Genomic DNA, 17,130 nt, shown 5'->3' with positions numbered 1-17,130 from the left:
TCCTTTTAGGAGAAAGAGAAAACAAAAGAGAAGGAAGCAAAAGACAAGGATAAGAAAACCACAAACGGGCACGACTTTCATGCAATTTTAGCATTTGGCTCGCCGCAATGTCACCAGTGTAACAAGTGTATTACCACCCGAGAGTCCTACCTCTGCAACAGTAAGTACCTGGGTTTCAGTTCAACTCTTAGTGTAAGAAATGTTTTTTCACGTGATGCAGTCAAATCCATGACAAATCGACATTTCACTCTGATGGCACCTTTTTTATTTTCAACAAGTCCAAGAGAATGGTAGCCTCTTACGTGGGCATTTAAATACTCATGTAGAGCAAGACCCCTGGTATCTGGCACCTATGAGGGATTGGTAGATCAGATTCAAGTAGGTGCTGGAGAAGTGAATTCTCCATTGCTTGCGATTACGTGTTGCGTGATTGGTGAACTAGCGGCGAGACCCACCAATTTTAAACTTCCATATTTATTACTTATTTATCTTCCATGTTTTTTTTGCCGGTTGCTTGAATTCAGGATCACAGGTGTTTTACTGTGTTTGGCAGGTCTCACTCCAATTATGACTTCCATCCCAGTTTTTTTTTCATCACGTCCATTCTAGTTTTAACTGTCACAAATCTTAGCTGCGACATTGCCTCCCCAGGTTTCTCTTTGCTATGATCAATACACATCCCTTTCACAAAGCCGCTCATAATGTTTTCAACTTGTTCAGTGTTGAGCTCTCCTGCTGTGACTCAGCATGTTAAAGGCTCTGGATTGTTGTGGCTGCAGCTGTTGGAAAGGCAACATAATGTGGTGGGGTTCAAGTCTGGCTCTCACCAACTGTACACAACTCTGACTCTCCAGTCATATGGACACCATTCCATTCACTATTGTGCTCATGTGTTGAACTGCAGCCTCTGCAAGTATTCTGTATGACACAGGACACTGCCCTCTTTTAGAGGACATCATTGCTAAAATTAACTTTTAATATGTGGCATTAGAGGAAGATCTCATTTCCTTTCCTATACATGTTACTGCATAGAGCCATGAAAAACTTAACAGCCACTTCCAGCTGATGCATATTTAGTCCAAGACATTTTGAGACTTTTAATAAAACTGATTGATTACAATCTGACTGGCTGTGTGAGTTTGCACCAGATACTTTAACCCATCTTCCCATCACTGTAGATAAACATTTTTTGATGATAGGGGAAAAAAAAGTTCACTCAGCCGCTTTCACGTATGAAATGGCTATCTTATATTGAACAGATTGGGCCCAAACTGTCTGAATTGAGAAGAATGAGAGGTGGTGCCATTGAAGTGGTGACTGTCGTGAGATTGTTTCTGGGAAGGGGCTATGGTGATGGGAATTGAGAAAGAGCAAATGTAGGGGCAGCACTATTGGGGTAGTGGTTAGCGCGGTGGCTTTACAGCGCCAGCGATTGGGACCAGGGTTCGAATCCCATGCTGTCTGTAAGGAGTTTGTTTGCTCTCTCTGTTTCTGCTTGGGTTTTCCCCAGGAGCTCCAGTTTCCTCCCACCGTTCGAAACGTATCCGGGGTGTAGGTTAATTGGGTGTAAATTGGGCAGCATGAACTCATGGGACAAAATGGCCTGTTACCGTACTGTTTGTCTAAATTAAAAAAAATTAATTTAAATCTTAAAAACCAATTAAATTTAAGTAAAGGGGCTTTAAATTCAGGATACATAGCTGACAACTGGTAGCTGTGATAAGGAAGATTTTTTTTCCCCTTCGAAGTTTTCTAAGTCTTTAAAATCCTTTATCTCAGATCCCTGGATGCTGAGCCATGTACTTGAATAAGGGAGATTTTTAAATGTTGGTGGGCTTGTCAAGAGAGTGCAGTTGAGACTGAATAACATTCAGTCGCGATGTTATTGAATGACAAAACAGGGCGTACATTCCTATGTGTCTGTCTACCCTCCTCCTGCTTTAAGATCTTGTAGAGTTAAGGTCCTTTCCCTGGATCTTAGGCACATTTTCATTGCCACCCCTCCTTAATAGGTAATATTAGGGGTTTTTTTTAAAAACCTCTCCTCTCTGTGCCTGGAACAGGTCACCAAGTGTAGTGATGGAAGCAGATGCGATGGAGTGAAACACAAAGGTCTGCAGATGCTGCAGTCGTAGCAAAAACACAGAAATGTTGGAGGAGCTCAGTAGGTCTCGCAGCGTCCATAGGAGGTTAAGATATATATAACCGATACCTTAGGGCTCAGGACCGAAACATCGGTTATATGTCTGTACTTCCTATGGATGCTGCGAGACCTGCTGAGCTCCTCCAGCATTTCCATGTTTTTACTTGAAGCAGATATGATAGTGTTTAAGAGACTGTAAAGGTTAAAACCTTGTGTTTTTATTTTTTGTTAATTTTATGACTATCCCTTTAAGAAAAATTAGTGTTTGTAGTGTTACCATAATTACTATGACATCATATGATGTGATATTCAGGCAAACAGGGAGCTTGCATTCAGTCTTTGAGGAACCATGGAGGAGGCATAAACATCGAAATACATTTCTTTGGATTTGTCTCTATCATCTTAAATCATCTTATTTCATTTTAATCATCTATTAATAATCTCATTATCATTTTACATCATTATGTCTTTAAATATAGCTGAATGCTTTGTTTATACATCGTTATGGAAATCCTGATGCGAAGTTATACAAAATGGTCATATCAACTAATTAAAGTCAACATAAAGCAGCAACGACAAAGTTTTGTTCATTGGAGTGATAAGATTGTAATTTGAAATATCGAAGCTTACATTTCGTAGAAGATGACATGTTTTGGAATTGAAAATTACTAGAACTTGCAAAATGTCATCTACAGAGACTTCTAGCATGGCACATAAGTAAATATGCAGGGAACAGAGAGATATGGATCATGTGCAGGCAGCAGAATTTTATTTTAATTTGAGCATCATGTTTAATTCGGACATCATAGACCGAATAACATGATCCTCTAATCTCCTGTTGTATGATATTGTCGTCTCTGTTAGGAAGCAAATAGACTCCAACTGCACAGGTCCCATAGTGTGATTAGTTCTCCACAACACCCCTTAGAAAGGATATAATGCCCTTGAGAGGGCAGTGCACATTGGTCAGAAGAATACCTTGAAGTTATCAAGGAGAAGTTGAACAAGTGGGTTATTTGGAAGAGTTAAGGAATGATTGGGATGAAATTTGTGAGTTATTCATGTGACTTAAGGCATCTATAGAAATTATTTCTGCTGGATGGGGAGTAAAGTACTGGGAGGTGTTGACTGAAAATTAAAACCAAGGTGTCAGGAGAGAAATTAGGAAACATTTTCACACACAGAGATTGGTAAATTTTTGGCATTCTTTCACTCAAAAATAGTTTTTAATTTTAGATTTCAGAATAGTTATTTAAATGGAAAGCGATTGCAGCGTGCTGCCATGCAGAAGAACTTTGGAGTGCTGTGCATGAATCGCAAAAGGTTGGTCTGCAGGTACAGCAGATAATCAAGGAGGAAAATGGAATATTGGCCTTCATTGCTAGAAGGATTGAATTTAGGTGCAGGGAGGTTATGTTGCAACTGTACAAGGTACTGGTGAGGCCGCACCTGGAGAACTGCATGCAGTTCTGGTCTACTTACTTGAGGAAGGAGGTACTGGCTTTGGAGATGGTGCAGAGGAGGTTCACCAGGTTGATTCTAAAGATGAGGTGGTTGGCCTATGAGAAGAGGTTGAGGTATCTGTGACTGTTTGCACTGGAATTTAGAAAAATGAGAGGAGATCTTATAGAAACATTTAAAATTATGAAAAGCATAGATAAGATAAGTTGGTTCTATTGATGGGGGAAACTAGAACAAGGGGTCATAGCCTCAGGCTTTGAAGTAGGAGACAGGACAGAGATGAGGAGGAACTGCTTTTCCCAGACAGTGGTGATTCTATGGAATTCATTGCCTATTGAAGCAGTGGAGGCGACCTCAGCAAATATATTTAAGACAAGGTTAGATAGATTTTTACATAGTAGGGGAATTAAGGGATATGGGGTAAAGGCAGGTAGGTAGAGATCAGATCAGCCATGATCTCATTGAACGGCAGAACAGGCCAGATGGCCGACTCCTGCTCCTATTTCTTATGTTCTTACAGTTGACGAAACCCACCAAATGTTTGAAGGGATTGGGCATATGGAGATGGGTTACACATTAGCTCTGACCAGCTGAATGTTTTCTACCAGATTCTCTAATATGCGTATATTTTTGGCTATTCGTTTGCCCCTATCTGTCCCAAGGAAAAAATATGCTGGGTCAGTATATCCAATGAATAACACACCTTGATTCTCATTCCAGATATTTTTACTTTGCAGTCTTTGGCCTTATTTGAACACAATGACTTTAAACTGGAGATCACAGCAGTGTTGACTTTTTCCAGTCACAAATTACAGTGTCACAAGCACTGCTATGGTCAGTAAAGCTGATAACCGATCAGGACATTCTTTGCAGAGCAGAAACAAAAGCAAATATGTGGGTGTCATATTTCTGAAAATTTAGTTCAACTGCTTAGAAAGTACGTGCCTCTGAGAGAAAAGTCATCTTCTCTGTGGACTGTCTGAGCTGGAGAATGTGTCGAGCATTGTGTCGAATCCTTTCTTATCTGTTAGGGAGGCATATACTAGGGACAGGTGAGGATAACATCAGGACCAAACTGAAGGATCTAATTTGGAATGAAATAAGAAGAATCAAATCAGAGGTGACATGAACTGCAAGTTGAGGAGGCGTTGGAATAAAATAGTACACTGTCTACATCTACTCCTGTTCCAATTCCCACCTCCCTGACCTCTACAATCATCCCCAGCCCTAGCGTTGCATTGTGTGGTTCCAGTTTCCTACTTATGTTCCTGTGTCCCAGTTGGAGATTGATAGGTTGGAAGAGTGCGACGTAAAAGAGATTTGGGGAAGAGTTGAAAGTAGATCGTCCTCTCTGCCAATGTTCCCGAATCCTTGTAGCCTTAAACTTTGACTTGCTCCACATCTGCCCACAGTAATGCCATTCTCTGAGTTGAAGCCCGCAAGTACCACTCCTAAAAGACCTCTTGCCATTTCCCACCCACCCCCCAACCTTTTGCCCTTTATCCTCTATGAAATAGTATCAAACAGATTTCTACATCAGGTTTGCTTCCTGAAAAAAATTGGGGGTTATGATAGACTTCTTCAAGCTGAACACACAGATAATATCAGATTTGCTGTATCACATAGGAAGTTAGAGAAAAATTACATTAACTTCTATTGAATTTAACATGTTTAATCGCATAATGACGCGGACACATTGAACTAGTCCAACTGACCTAAAAATGTTTTGTTTCTGATTTTCATTTGTACTCAGCATCTGATGCCTCTCTTGTCAGTGTCCAACAATAGTCGGCCAGCATTGATGGATTCCAGTGGCCCTAACACCACTTTTCCATGGTCACAATGTCCTGGTGAAACCTTTTGCCGTGTTCATCACTGACTGCACCAAGATCAGCAGGGAAGAAGTCCAAGTGCAAATGCAGAAAATTAATTTTCAATGACACGTTGCACTCCATGCTCGTCATATGCTTGAAGCAGACTTAAAATATGACAGGAAATTACAAAAATCTGAATAAACAGTACATGACAGAAAATTCTTAAGGTGATTTTCATGATCAGCACCCCAAAATCCATGAAATACACCCAAAAATGTTCAGAAGCAAAATCTTCATTGTCCAGTGTTATTAGAGTATGGCAAGTCCCTAAACTTGTCAACAATTTCTGAAGTGGTTTTTTGTTGACCCCCCCGCCCCACCAGGAACAGTACCCCCACTTCTTTCCTATCCTCACAACTTTCTTTTCCTATATTTTGGAATTAATCGGAACTTGTCATGGATTAAGTAACATCTGTGAAAGCCATGGGATGCTCAACATTTCAGACTGAGTCTCTGCATCAGGTCTGACGGTGTCGATGGAAGGTAGCAAGACTGACACAGGTAGGCAGGTGATGGAACTAGATGTTGGGAGTGGGAGATGATGGATGGAGGGGAAGGGGTGGTGCTGAGACAGAGGCTGAAAGGTAGGGGGTGGACTCATGAATAAGCCGACCAAGTGTTCAGGCAGATGGAGCTGGGAAGGGTGAAGGAGGGGTTGGAGCTGGGTTAGTAGATGATTGGTGGAACCAGGAATGGAGGGATGGAATCACATTGGGGTTCAGAGAGGAAAGGTGAATCAAGGGAGAGAAATCTGATTGGATAGGTATGTGACTGATAGGCAGATGGAATGAGGAGCTGGAGGGTGATATGTTTCAGTAATAAGCTGAGGGGAGGGGGGGTGGGGGTGATGAACCGGGGAACGAAGGAAGAGTAACCCTAGATGGGGAAACTATGTATTTAAAATGAGCATCACCCTGTAACCCAAAGCTGAATCTAGCTGAACCAGTGCTCAGTTAGAAACCTTCATCAATACAAAAAGTATTAGTGGGAAGTGGGCAAGTGGGATCTTTCCTCCATCCATGATCAATCTTGATGAAGAGGTTCAACCTGAAATGTCAACGTCCTTTTCTCTTCACCAGCGCTGCTCAACACACAGATTGCCTTGAAGAAGGTCTCCACCCCGAAATGTCGGTGATATATCTTTATCTCCTCTTGGACGCTGCAAGACCGGATGAGTTCCTCTAGCATTTCTGTGTGTTTTTAACCACAATAACAGCGGTTTCAGACTTTTGTGTTTTACAATACGCAGATTATTTTTGGTTCCAGATCCGGGTTGATCTGGTTTTGACTTTTTACTTCAAATGATTTCAGTGAGAGTTTTGTTTAAATATCCTTACATTTTTGTCTTAACAATTAAAATTTGATTTTGTGCCTTGCAAGAAATGCAATGTAAGGGCCGAGTATTAGCATGGTGACCAACTCACTAGGCAAGCACTCCCAAGGTCTGGATTACTGATATAGAGTCGATGGTTCAAACCCCACCACAGCAGCTGAAGAATTTATATTTGGCTGAATAAATCCAGAGATACGATGTTGTCATTGGTAATGGTGACCAGGCATCTAGGAAATTATCTTTTACAAAAAAAAAATACAGCTGGGAAGGAAATGTGCTTGTGTTATCCTGCAAACACAGAGGTCTGCACCCAAGATGGCAGCGGCCACAGGGGTTTCAGACTCCGGGGAGCAGCGGACCAGTGCAGGACACCAGAAACAGAAGAGAAGGTGAAGCAGAGGAAATGACCCAACTGTACGGTGACCATGGCAGTGAACCAGCGAGTGTCTCAGCGCCTGAGAGACCTGCCCGGGCTCCGGGTTGCTGGAGGCTGGCTCATGGGAACCAGGTATCGGAGCTGAGATTCCAGATGGTGCTGAGGGCAAGAAGAGCTCCCAAAGGGCCTCGGGCGCTGAAGGCGCCCTCCAACTATGTCAGTGGTTTGGATCTGGAGCTCTGGTTGCAAATGGATGAAACTGGAGTCTGTGTGGCTGCAGGGGGAAGGGAAGGGACATCGGGCAACACTATCGGTGATTCTTTGTCTGCCTCATGGCAGGCTGAAGGCAATTACATGATCTTGAATTTTACTCGATCTGGCCGTTTGACTCCAGACTCCAGCTAACTCTCCAGTTAGCCATTTCGAGGGCAAATATGCATCAGTCATTAAGGGAGAAGAGATCCATGCCTTCTCTCTCATGATGTCCATTAGGTGGGCAAAGTGCGGGGTTGAAATTTGTGAGTGAAATGTACTCCTAGAACTTCTCCGTTCCTGTGCCAGGGGCATACCTCAAGAATAATTTGCTCTGTGACGCTGCCGCAAAACAACGAACATTGTGACTTGTTCACGACAATAATTTCTGATTCCATTTCTGAATTTAGTTTGCAGCTTTGCAGAGCTCTCAGTTCTATGCACTGATGCATAGATTCACTGATTCCATTCCAAAGGTCTCTGCAATGCATAGGATTTTTTTAATATATCAAAAAAAGTAAAAACCACAGTTACGTAGTTGAAATATTAACAATTTGTCAAAATTAAACATCTTTACAGAAAAATAAACTACAGAAAATCCTAAAAGAACCCAATAAATTCCCACCCCAACACTACCCCCTCCCTCTATCCTAACTCTAAGCCCCCTACCCCCCCTAATAGAAAAGAATGGCTAAAGAGAAGAAATAAATAAGGAGAACACCTAACATCATTCATTCATTTACTAGATGATAAGGAGACCCAGCAGTCCTCGAGACCGGTCTTAAATTTTCAAATTAAAATGATCCAAATATGGGCTCCAAATCCTTTTAAATACATTATATTTATCCCTTAAATTATGTTATCTTCTCCACTGGTATACACGACCTCATTTCCGAATGCCATCTTTGTAAGTTAAGCTTCATTTTGTCCTTCCATGAAACAGCTACACATTTTCTTGCTACTGCTAAAGCTAATCGCAAAAACGCCATTTGAAATGTATCTAATTTGTACATCAAGCCCATTTCACTAACATCTCCAATTAAAAAGATCTTTGGATCTTAAGAAAATTTTATTTTCAAAATGTTTTGTAGACAATCTCTTAATCTAGACCAAAAACCCCTAACTTTATCACAAGACCATACTGAGTGCAAGAACATGCCTTTTTCTCATTACACAGAAAACACAAATCCGAAGTACTCAGCTTGTATCTTTTCAAATGTTCTGGGGTCAAATATAATCCGTGTAAAAATTATAAGTTGCCAGTCTATACCTAACATTTACTAACTTTGTCATGGTATCTCAATTAATATTCCTCCAACGATCATTTTCAAATTGAACTCCCAAGTCCTTCTCCCATTTATGTCATGATTTATGCAGCTCGATCTTAGACAGTTTCTGCTGCAACAATTTATACATTTCCGAAATAAAACCCTTCATCCCTCCATCCAATGCATAGGTTTGCGGTCCAGACCATTAAACCCGCCACCATTTGTCATGGCAAGAAAGCTCTTGGGTTCCAGTCAGAGACCAGCCCCCTGTTTAAGTTTTCCCAAAAGTAATGAAGCAAATGGTCTCGCCTTTGTTAATGGTCCTGGGCCTCCCTCACGTGGGTCATTTAAGTTTTCCAGGAAAATAAAACCCAGCCAATAAATATGATCCTGGCTGATCTGCCCCAGGCCTCATTGGTGCCCATTTCCCTAGCGCCCTCAATTAATTGACCTTACAAAAATGAACCTATTTCTTCATAGAATACCCTGAATGATTGAGTTTCCACAGCAGAGGTTCGCCACCAGATTCCCAACGAGGTATAAAGCTCTGCTCAGTCATTATTGTGGTTAGCAGAAAGCTATAACAGCGCTGGCATTGCAGGTTTAAATCCAGCACTGGCAGGAAGGATTTCTATTTTCTCCCCGTGTCTGCGTGGGCTTCTTCTGAGTGCTCCAGTTTCCTCCTACCCTTCAAAGCATATGGGGGTTTTAAGTTGATTGGGGTATCTGGGCGGGATGGGTCTGTAACTGTGCTGCATGTCTGAAAAGAATATATAATTAAATCATTTAAAATGCAAGCGGAGCTCAGGATGGGGAGAGGTTTCGATTGGGGAATAGAACATTCGCCTGGTGAACTAAAGCAACTCAAGCATTCCTCTCTCTGTCCATCAAGGATATACCAATAGGCTTAATTCCCCACAGCTTCTGAATAAACCATTAAAGAGTAGTCTCATACTTTTTGCCACTCTAACTGTAATCATGCTCTTGTTCTACTTTAGACAGTTGTAAGAATGTAGAGTTAATCTGTGGGCTGCTCACAGAGACCTCTTCTCACTGCACCAGGTATCATGTGACAAAAATGTTAAATTGATGGGGCAGGTTTTATAGCATTGAACCTGTGAAATAAGCTTTGCCCTGCTGACCACTGCCTCGTGTGGAAGGCTCATTATGTCACTGAGACCATTAGTGGCATTAGAATTAATCTGAAAACTTGTTCCATTTGCTTGCCTGAGATGGGTTCTGCCACTCAGTCTTTAGCTCACCCATTCTCAATGATGGTGGGGGGGATCGTGGACTGAAATCATAAAATCCTTTTTATGTAGTCAGGAGGAGAGAAGAATGGAAGAAGCCGACTAAACTTTCACAGGGAAGGGGGTCCTAAGGGCCAAAAAAGGTTGAGAATAGCTGATTTAGTACACAAGGTAAGATTTGATTTTTTTTTGTTTGGGGACAGGAGAAAATAATAAAAACTGGAAATATTGACTGAAGCTCCAATGAATGTTCAAAGGTTGTGTTTGTCTATAACCGACTGTGTTATTTCCAAACACTTTATTTACAATAGTTTGTTTTGGCTTTACCTCTGTCCCGTGCATGTAATTTGTTCGCCATGGAACTCGTGACACAGTTCCCGTTATCTTCTGAGCCAAAGCTTCAAGCATTTCTTTGATTTAACTTCCCTCAGATTTAGACATGCAGCATGGTAACAGACCCTTTCGGCCCACGAGCCCGTGCCACCCAATTAACCTCCAATCCCCGGTACGTTTTGAACAGTGGGAAGAAACCTGAGCACCAGGAGGAAAACCACGCAGACACAGGGAGAGCATACAAACTCCTTACAGACAGCGCCAGATTCGAACCCTGGTTGCTGGCATTATAACAGCATTGTGCTAACCGCTACGCTAACCATTTACCCATCAGGAATCCAGGCCAAGTTGACTGGGTGGCTTTTACAGCCAGCAAGTGCCTCAGACTATCTTCTACACTCCTACAATTCTGGATTAACCCTGTATTTGCTACTCTCCCCTCCATGCTCAGAGAGTGAGAGCATGCAAATTAGTCTTTGATTCCACTGCAATATATTGGCAGTTGGGCAGCTGCAGAACCAAGTCTCGGAAGTGGAATACAATGCTCAGCTACTGCACGAGAGCTCTCCAGTGCACGTGGCTGACATTCAGTTCCCTTCCCCAAATGTTTAATCGCTGTTTGTTGGAACTCTCTCTTACCATACTTTGTTTCATTACCCTTCAGTCATCTCCCATTACCTATTCAATTACTTCCACCCCGCCCCCATCTCTCTCGCTCTCTCTCTCGGAAAGTGCTCTGTGGACCTGCTCAGATAGAAGGACATTTTACAACAGTTGCCAAGACACTCTTAACAGATTACTGCATTGTGAGAAAATGGGAGGAAAGGGAAATCATCGATCAGAAGAGAATTAGTTAATAATCCCCATGCCTCTGCTACCTATGTTTTTCTCCCCAGCTTCCCTACAGGAGCCATCATATCTGAGGTTAAAAATGTGATTTGGGAAGTAGAACAGTCCCATTAGTTGATGTCCATTTAGAGAAGCTGCTCTAAATTTTATGGAGTAATTATTCATCATCTTCAAAGCATGCTTTCTCCAACCTGCCAATCAAAATATTCCATCTGGGCACTCTCCAACCAGACGGCATTAACATAGACTTCTCCGGTTTCTGTTAGCCCCCTCTCCTGTCTCCCTCTCTTTCCCCATTCCTCTGGCTTCCCACCCCTTCCCTCTCCATTCAGAGAACTGTCTCTTCCCGACCTCCCCATCACTTCCCAGCTTTTTTTTACTGTCCTTCCACCCACATTTACCTATTTCTGATTTATTGTCGGAGTACATACATGACATCGCATACAACCCTGAGATTCTTTCTCCTGCGGGCAAGACGGAATTACCACTTATTGGTAGTGCAAAGAAAAAGCTGTACACAGTGTAAACAAATAAAGAAATGTAAACAAACTGTGCAAAACAGAGGAAGAAAATCAATAAAGTGCACAAGTAAGAGTCCTTAAATGAGTCCATGATTGAGTTTGTTGTTGAGGAGTCTGATGGTGGAGGGGGAGCAGCTGTTCCTGGACCTGGTGGGGTGAGTCTTATGCCATTGATACTTCTTTCCTGATGGCAGCAGTGAGAACAGAGCGAGTGCTGGGTGGTGTGGATCCCCGATGATTGCTGCTGCTCTCCAATGGCAGATATTCTTGATGGTGAGGTGTGTTTTCCCTGTGATGTCCAGGACTGTGGCTACTATCTTTTGTAGGGCTTTACAGTCAGGGGTGTTGGCGTCCCCATACCAGTCCGCAATGCAGCCAGTCAGCCCACTTTCCACCACACATCTGTAGAAATTTGCCACGGTTTCTGATGTCATTACCTATGACTTCTTGCATGTGGGCCTGTGCTTCTACCCCTACACCACCCCCCAACCCCCACCATTTCATTCAGGCGACTGCCTGCTGTTTGCTCATACCTTGTTGAAAGGCTCAGGCCCAAAATGCTGGATATGTATCTTTATCCTTGCGACATAAAGAACGCTGCATGACTTTGATGAGTTTCTCCAGCATTTTCGTGTATTTTTAAAAAATCATTATTGGGCGAAGAGGAAGCTAGAGAGAATGAAGATGGGATTTGTATAAATGAGTGGTTGATGGTAGACAGGGACTTGATGGGCCAAAGGGCATGTTTTCACACTGTGACAATTAAAGATGATTTACAACAGTTTACTTCTGTGTGAATATTTGGACGGAAAGAGAATGGAACAGGGATTGATTGGAATTAATGCATATTCCTGAGGTACTTTGTGCTGACGTTGACTTGAACCTTCTCCACTGGTTAGTTCTCCATGAATTTCTCCCTTCATTTCAGATTTCCAGCATCCATAGTGTTTTCCTTTTGTAGTGAACTTTCAGGAAAGGATGCCCAAAAATTCCCAAGGACTATCTGACCCAGCCCTTGCTTCTGCAAGCTGTCCTTCCAGTGTGTGAGCAGACATGTTTTTCTCATTTTCAGCCTCTTTCATGTGCCCACCCAAGTTCTGCAGCGAAAGGGGAAGCGATGGCAGGAAAATATTTTTACATTTTTAATGAGTTCTCTTGAGCTGAGCACCAACATTCCGGCAAATGTTCAGCTGTCAGATAAGTAGGTGAAAGTTCAAAACCTCCCAATTTGTGGAAATTCAACAGGTCAGGGCAGCAGACTCCATGGATGCAATGTGGAGCATTATTTTAGGTGCCACGTCTCCTGTATTTAGTCTGAACAGATTAATTCTGAGGATATGTGGGAAGATTGGCGTTTCAGCTTGGGTTTCAAAGTGTAGAATTGTTTCAAGGCATTCTCTGAACACAACTCCTTTTCTTTTTTCTCCCATCTTTGCCCACTTGCTACCCCCTTACTCTGTGATACCCACGAGCAAGTGCCAAAATTAGAACAAGAGTTTTACAGCACTTCTTTGTTAAAAAAAAATATGGAAGTAGCTTATTAGTATTTATTGGGCCTCATTCATCGCCCTCTCACCACCACCACCACCCCCCCCCCCCCCTCCCCACCCTGGCCTAATAGATGCCTCTTGTAGCTCCACAAATTTAGGCCTGTGCAAAGTTAGACATTCCTCTAGCTTCTCACATCAACTAAGAAAAATAATCCACAACTTTTTGTTCTTCAGTAACCACCAACTATAATGGTAGATGGAGGATGCATAATTGAGTATCAGTAGAAGGAGCAGATCACGGAACATCTCAAGTTTCCACCACCATTTAATAAGGTCATGGCCGATTGGACAGTAACCATCATCCCATCTACCAGTGGTAACCTCTTAATTTAGTGTCAGCAAATGTAGATACTCTACTCTCTGACTCTGCTTCCAGATTGTTTATGGTTTGAGGGTGAAAGGGAAAAGGTTGAGGGAGAACATTGATGGAACTTATTCACACAGAGAGTGGTGGGAGTGTGGAACGAAGAGCCAGTTGAGGTGGTGAACGAGGGCTCGATTTTAACATTCAAGAAGAATTTGGACAGGATCATTGATGGGAGAGGTATGGAGGGCTATGGACTGAATGCAGGTCAGTGGGTCTCAGCAAAAAAATGGTTTGGCACAGACTAGAAGGACCGAAGGGGCCTGTTTTTGTGCTGCAATGTTCTGTGAAGCAGGTCCTTCAGCCCAACTTCTCCCTGCTGACTAAGTTGTCTCCCCTATATTAGTCCCATTTGTTCATTAGACATTATGAGCCTTTCCTATCCATGTACATGTCTCAATATCTTTTGATTTGTACCCACCACAAGCACCTCTGGAAGCTCATTCCATACACCCACCACCCATTTGTATGATAAAGGTGCATTTTAAATCTTTCCTCTCTCACCTTAAATCTATATCTTCTAATTTAAGACTTCCCTACCCTGGGTTAAAACACCATGACTACTTAATTTATCATGTTTACTCTCATGTTTTTATAAACCTCTAAAAGGCCACCCCACCCTCTCCTACACTCCAGAGAGAAAAGTCGCATCCTGTCAGCCTCCCATAACTCAAGCCCTCCAGTCCTGGAAACATCCTGGTGAATCTTTTTGAACCCTTTCCAGCTTAATGCTATCTTTCCAGGAGCTGCATGACCACAAGTCCCACTGCGCCATCTTGTATAGTTGTAACATGACTTCCCTGCTCCAATACTGCTGTTGTATAAAGCTTAGTTCTGTTGTAAGACCATAAGACTTATGAACAGAAATAGCCTATTGAGTATGACTATCCATTCATTCATGAGGTGATCTGTTTCCTACTTTACCCATCTGCCCAGCCTTCACCCCTCACCCTTTGATCCCCTGGCTAATCAAGAATTTCTCCCTTAAATACACCCAATCACTTGGCCTCCACACCTCCTGTGGCAACAAATTCCACAGAGATACCACGCTCTGGCTGAAGAAATTCCTCCTCATCTCTGTTCGAAGCGGACGCCCTTCAATGCTGAAGTTGTGCCGTCTTGTCCTCGACTCTCCCACCTTTGGAAACAACCTTTCTACGTCTACTCTGAGCAGTCACATTTAAAGATAAGTGTTCCTCCTGTGAAAGTGAGAGTGTCTGACAGAGTGAAGCCCAATAAGGAAGTGAGATAAACTGAGTAATTTTCATGTAAATGTGAAAGCTAATGGTTGTCAAAGGATGGCAATGGCAAAGAGTTTGATAAAGTGGTCATGATGAATTTTGATTTCAACCGATAGAAGTTGCAAGACAGAAAGATTGTAGCTTAGAAATGAGAGAGTCAAAGGTAATATTAGCATTGAAAGAGAGGGGCGAAACTCGTGTGATTCGGAGAATAAGATTCCTTTATTACCATGTTGTTAACTGTTAAGGCTCTGAAAGAGTTGCTATGGCCCTGTCACTAATAAAGAGAAGGAGAAACAAAAGGGAGACCCTTCAGAGACACTGAGTGTCTGTGGATTCACCTCCTGCACTCCTGTAATGTCCATTCAAGCCAGGGGTCCCCAAAGATTTTAGACCATCGACCCCTTCATGGAAATATTTGATCCCTCATTGAACCCTTGGCATGGCATCCCAGCACTGGATGGAAGAGGGAGTGGCAAGCTGGGCGGGACAAGTGGCGGCACCAGACGGGGACTGGTGGTGCTGGGCAGGGGGTGGGGTGGCGGTGCTGGATGGGGGGGGAGGCGCTACCATAGGAACCATATATACTCGAGTAATAGTCAATCCCATAGTAAAGTTAAATTTCCCCCCCCCCCCCCATTTTTGGCTTCAGCCACTGCCCATCCATTCTCCCTACTCTCCAACCGTGAATCCTCGTCCCCGACACTTGCCCATCTAAACTCCTGATGACAGATCCTTGCCCCGCTGCCCGCCCATCTGAACTCACAACTGTGGATCCTCACCCTGACGCCATCTGAACTACTGACACCCCAAACATGAACATACCACCCAGTCCCAGCCGTTGAATCTCCCGATGCCTTGAACACCGCAGTACTCACGAGGTCAAAAGTTTGACCCGTGTAAAAGTCTAACCCCCTCCTTTTTCCCAAAAAGTGATCCAAAAAATTCAACAATTGCACATCGATAAAACATAGAACACATACCTCTTTCTGTTCTCCTGTTTGCTCTAAATTAATTCAAAGGCTGAAATCAAATACAACACGGTAGCCACCAAACCCCACTCGTAAGTGGTTGGCCGAAACCTCTGGGTGTTATTGACCCTCCCCACTGGCATTATCGTCCCTTGTTTGACCCCCTGGCATTTATTGACCCCTTGGATGGTCCCATAGACCCCCACGGTTGATATCAACCACTTTGGAGACCCCTAATTCAATAAGTGAATTCGAGTGTCTAATTTCAAACCTCCTATATGGACATGAAGCTGTCACAAATGATTGTTGATATCTTTGGATGCTTTTGTGGAGAGTTTTGGATTCCATTGATGGCACCTTATTTTTAAAGCTTTACATTAACATGTTTTGCTTTTCCAGTGGAGCACTTACTAACACCAAACCATTTAAATAGCATTTTATACATGAGATAATTAGGTCGATAGAATTGGCTTTGGGTAGTTTTCACCTTATTTTACTGTTAGAGGCTATTAGAGCAATAACTGACTGTGATTAAATAGGAAAGTCTGTAGACACTGGGGCCGAATGCAGTACACAAAAGTGTTGGAGAGGTTCAGATGCTCAAGCAGCATCTATTGAAAGTACCATATTTTCACTCATATAACAATCATAAAATATTTTCGGATAACGTGCACACGCATATAACATGTGTGTTATAAATTCTGACTGGCAAACTATTTGCATTTAAATGGGACATGAGACAAAGCACATATACCAGTATCTGCCTCAGTTAATCTCCCACAATTAACATGCAATCAACTTCTCCCAGAGGTGTCAATGACGATAATCTGCTGCAACACGTTAACAAGCTTTGGAGAGGAATCAATTAAATAGACCGAATGCAGGCTTCAGAGTTAAGCAGGATTTTAATTTTTTTTGGAAAATTTGATTTAAGGATTTTACAAAACCAAAAGAATACAAAGTGTAATCTAAAACTACTCCCTTCTACCTCCCCTCCTAACCCCCTCCCACCTATCCCACCCCCTGCAACCTCCTCCCTTTGGAGCTTATTAATTGTGCATGTTCTTTCAACATGTAAAAATATTCTCATATATAATGCGTGGGCGATGGGGGGGGGGGGCAGGGGATACCTAGTTTGTAAAATACACATAATGCACATGTATTGTATGCGTAAAAATATGGTAATGGGTAACCAAGCATTTCAGGCCTGAGCCCTTCAGGGTATGAGGAAAAAAACAGGCAGGCACCCAAATAAAAATGTGGGGGCGGGGGGGAGAGAAGAGGAGGGAGGAAGAGGCAAGGAGAAGAACACAGGCCAGCAGTCAAGAGATAAGTGCTAACACC

The 17,130-nt window shown here is 42.7% G+C and overlaps 1 protein-coding gene across 8 annotated transcripts in view; it reads left to right on the top strand.

Annotated features, from left to right (window-relative positions):
- akap13 (A-kinase anchoring protein 13) overlaps nt 1-17,130 on the top strand; it is a 396,122-nt gene that overhangs the window by 315,884 nt on the left and 63,108 nt on the right. For all 8 annotated transcript variants that reach the window (XM_069912032.1, XM_069912031.1, XM_069912029.1 and 5 more), the window contains one exon: nt 10-160. In XM_069912032.1, the coding sequence (XP_069768133.1) occupies nt 10-160 (151 nt within the window). The remainder of the gene's footprint in view (nt 1-9; nt 161-17,130) is intronic.

The sequence above is a fragment of the Narcine bancroftii genome, chromosome 14 (genome assembly GCF_036971445.1).
Source record: "Narcine bancroftii isolate sNarBan1 chromosome 14, sNarBan1.hap1, whole genome shotgun sequence".
In the NCBI taxonomy this organism is placed as follows: Eukaryota; Metazoa; Chordata; class Chondrichthyes; order Torpediniformes; family Narcinidae; genus Narcine; species Narcine bancroftii.
Note: the sequence above shows the minus strand (reverse complement) of the source record. Positions and strands in the feature narration are given on the sequence as shown.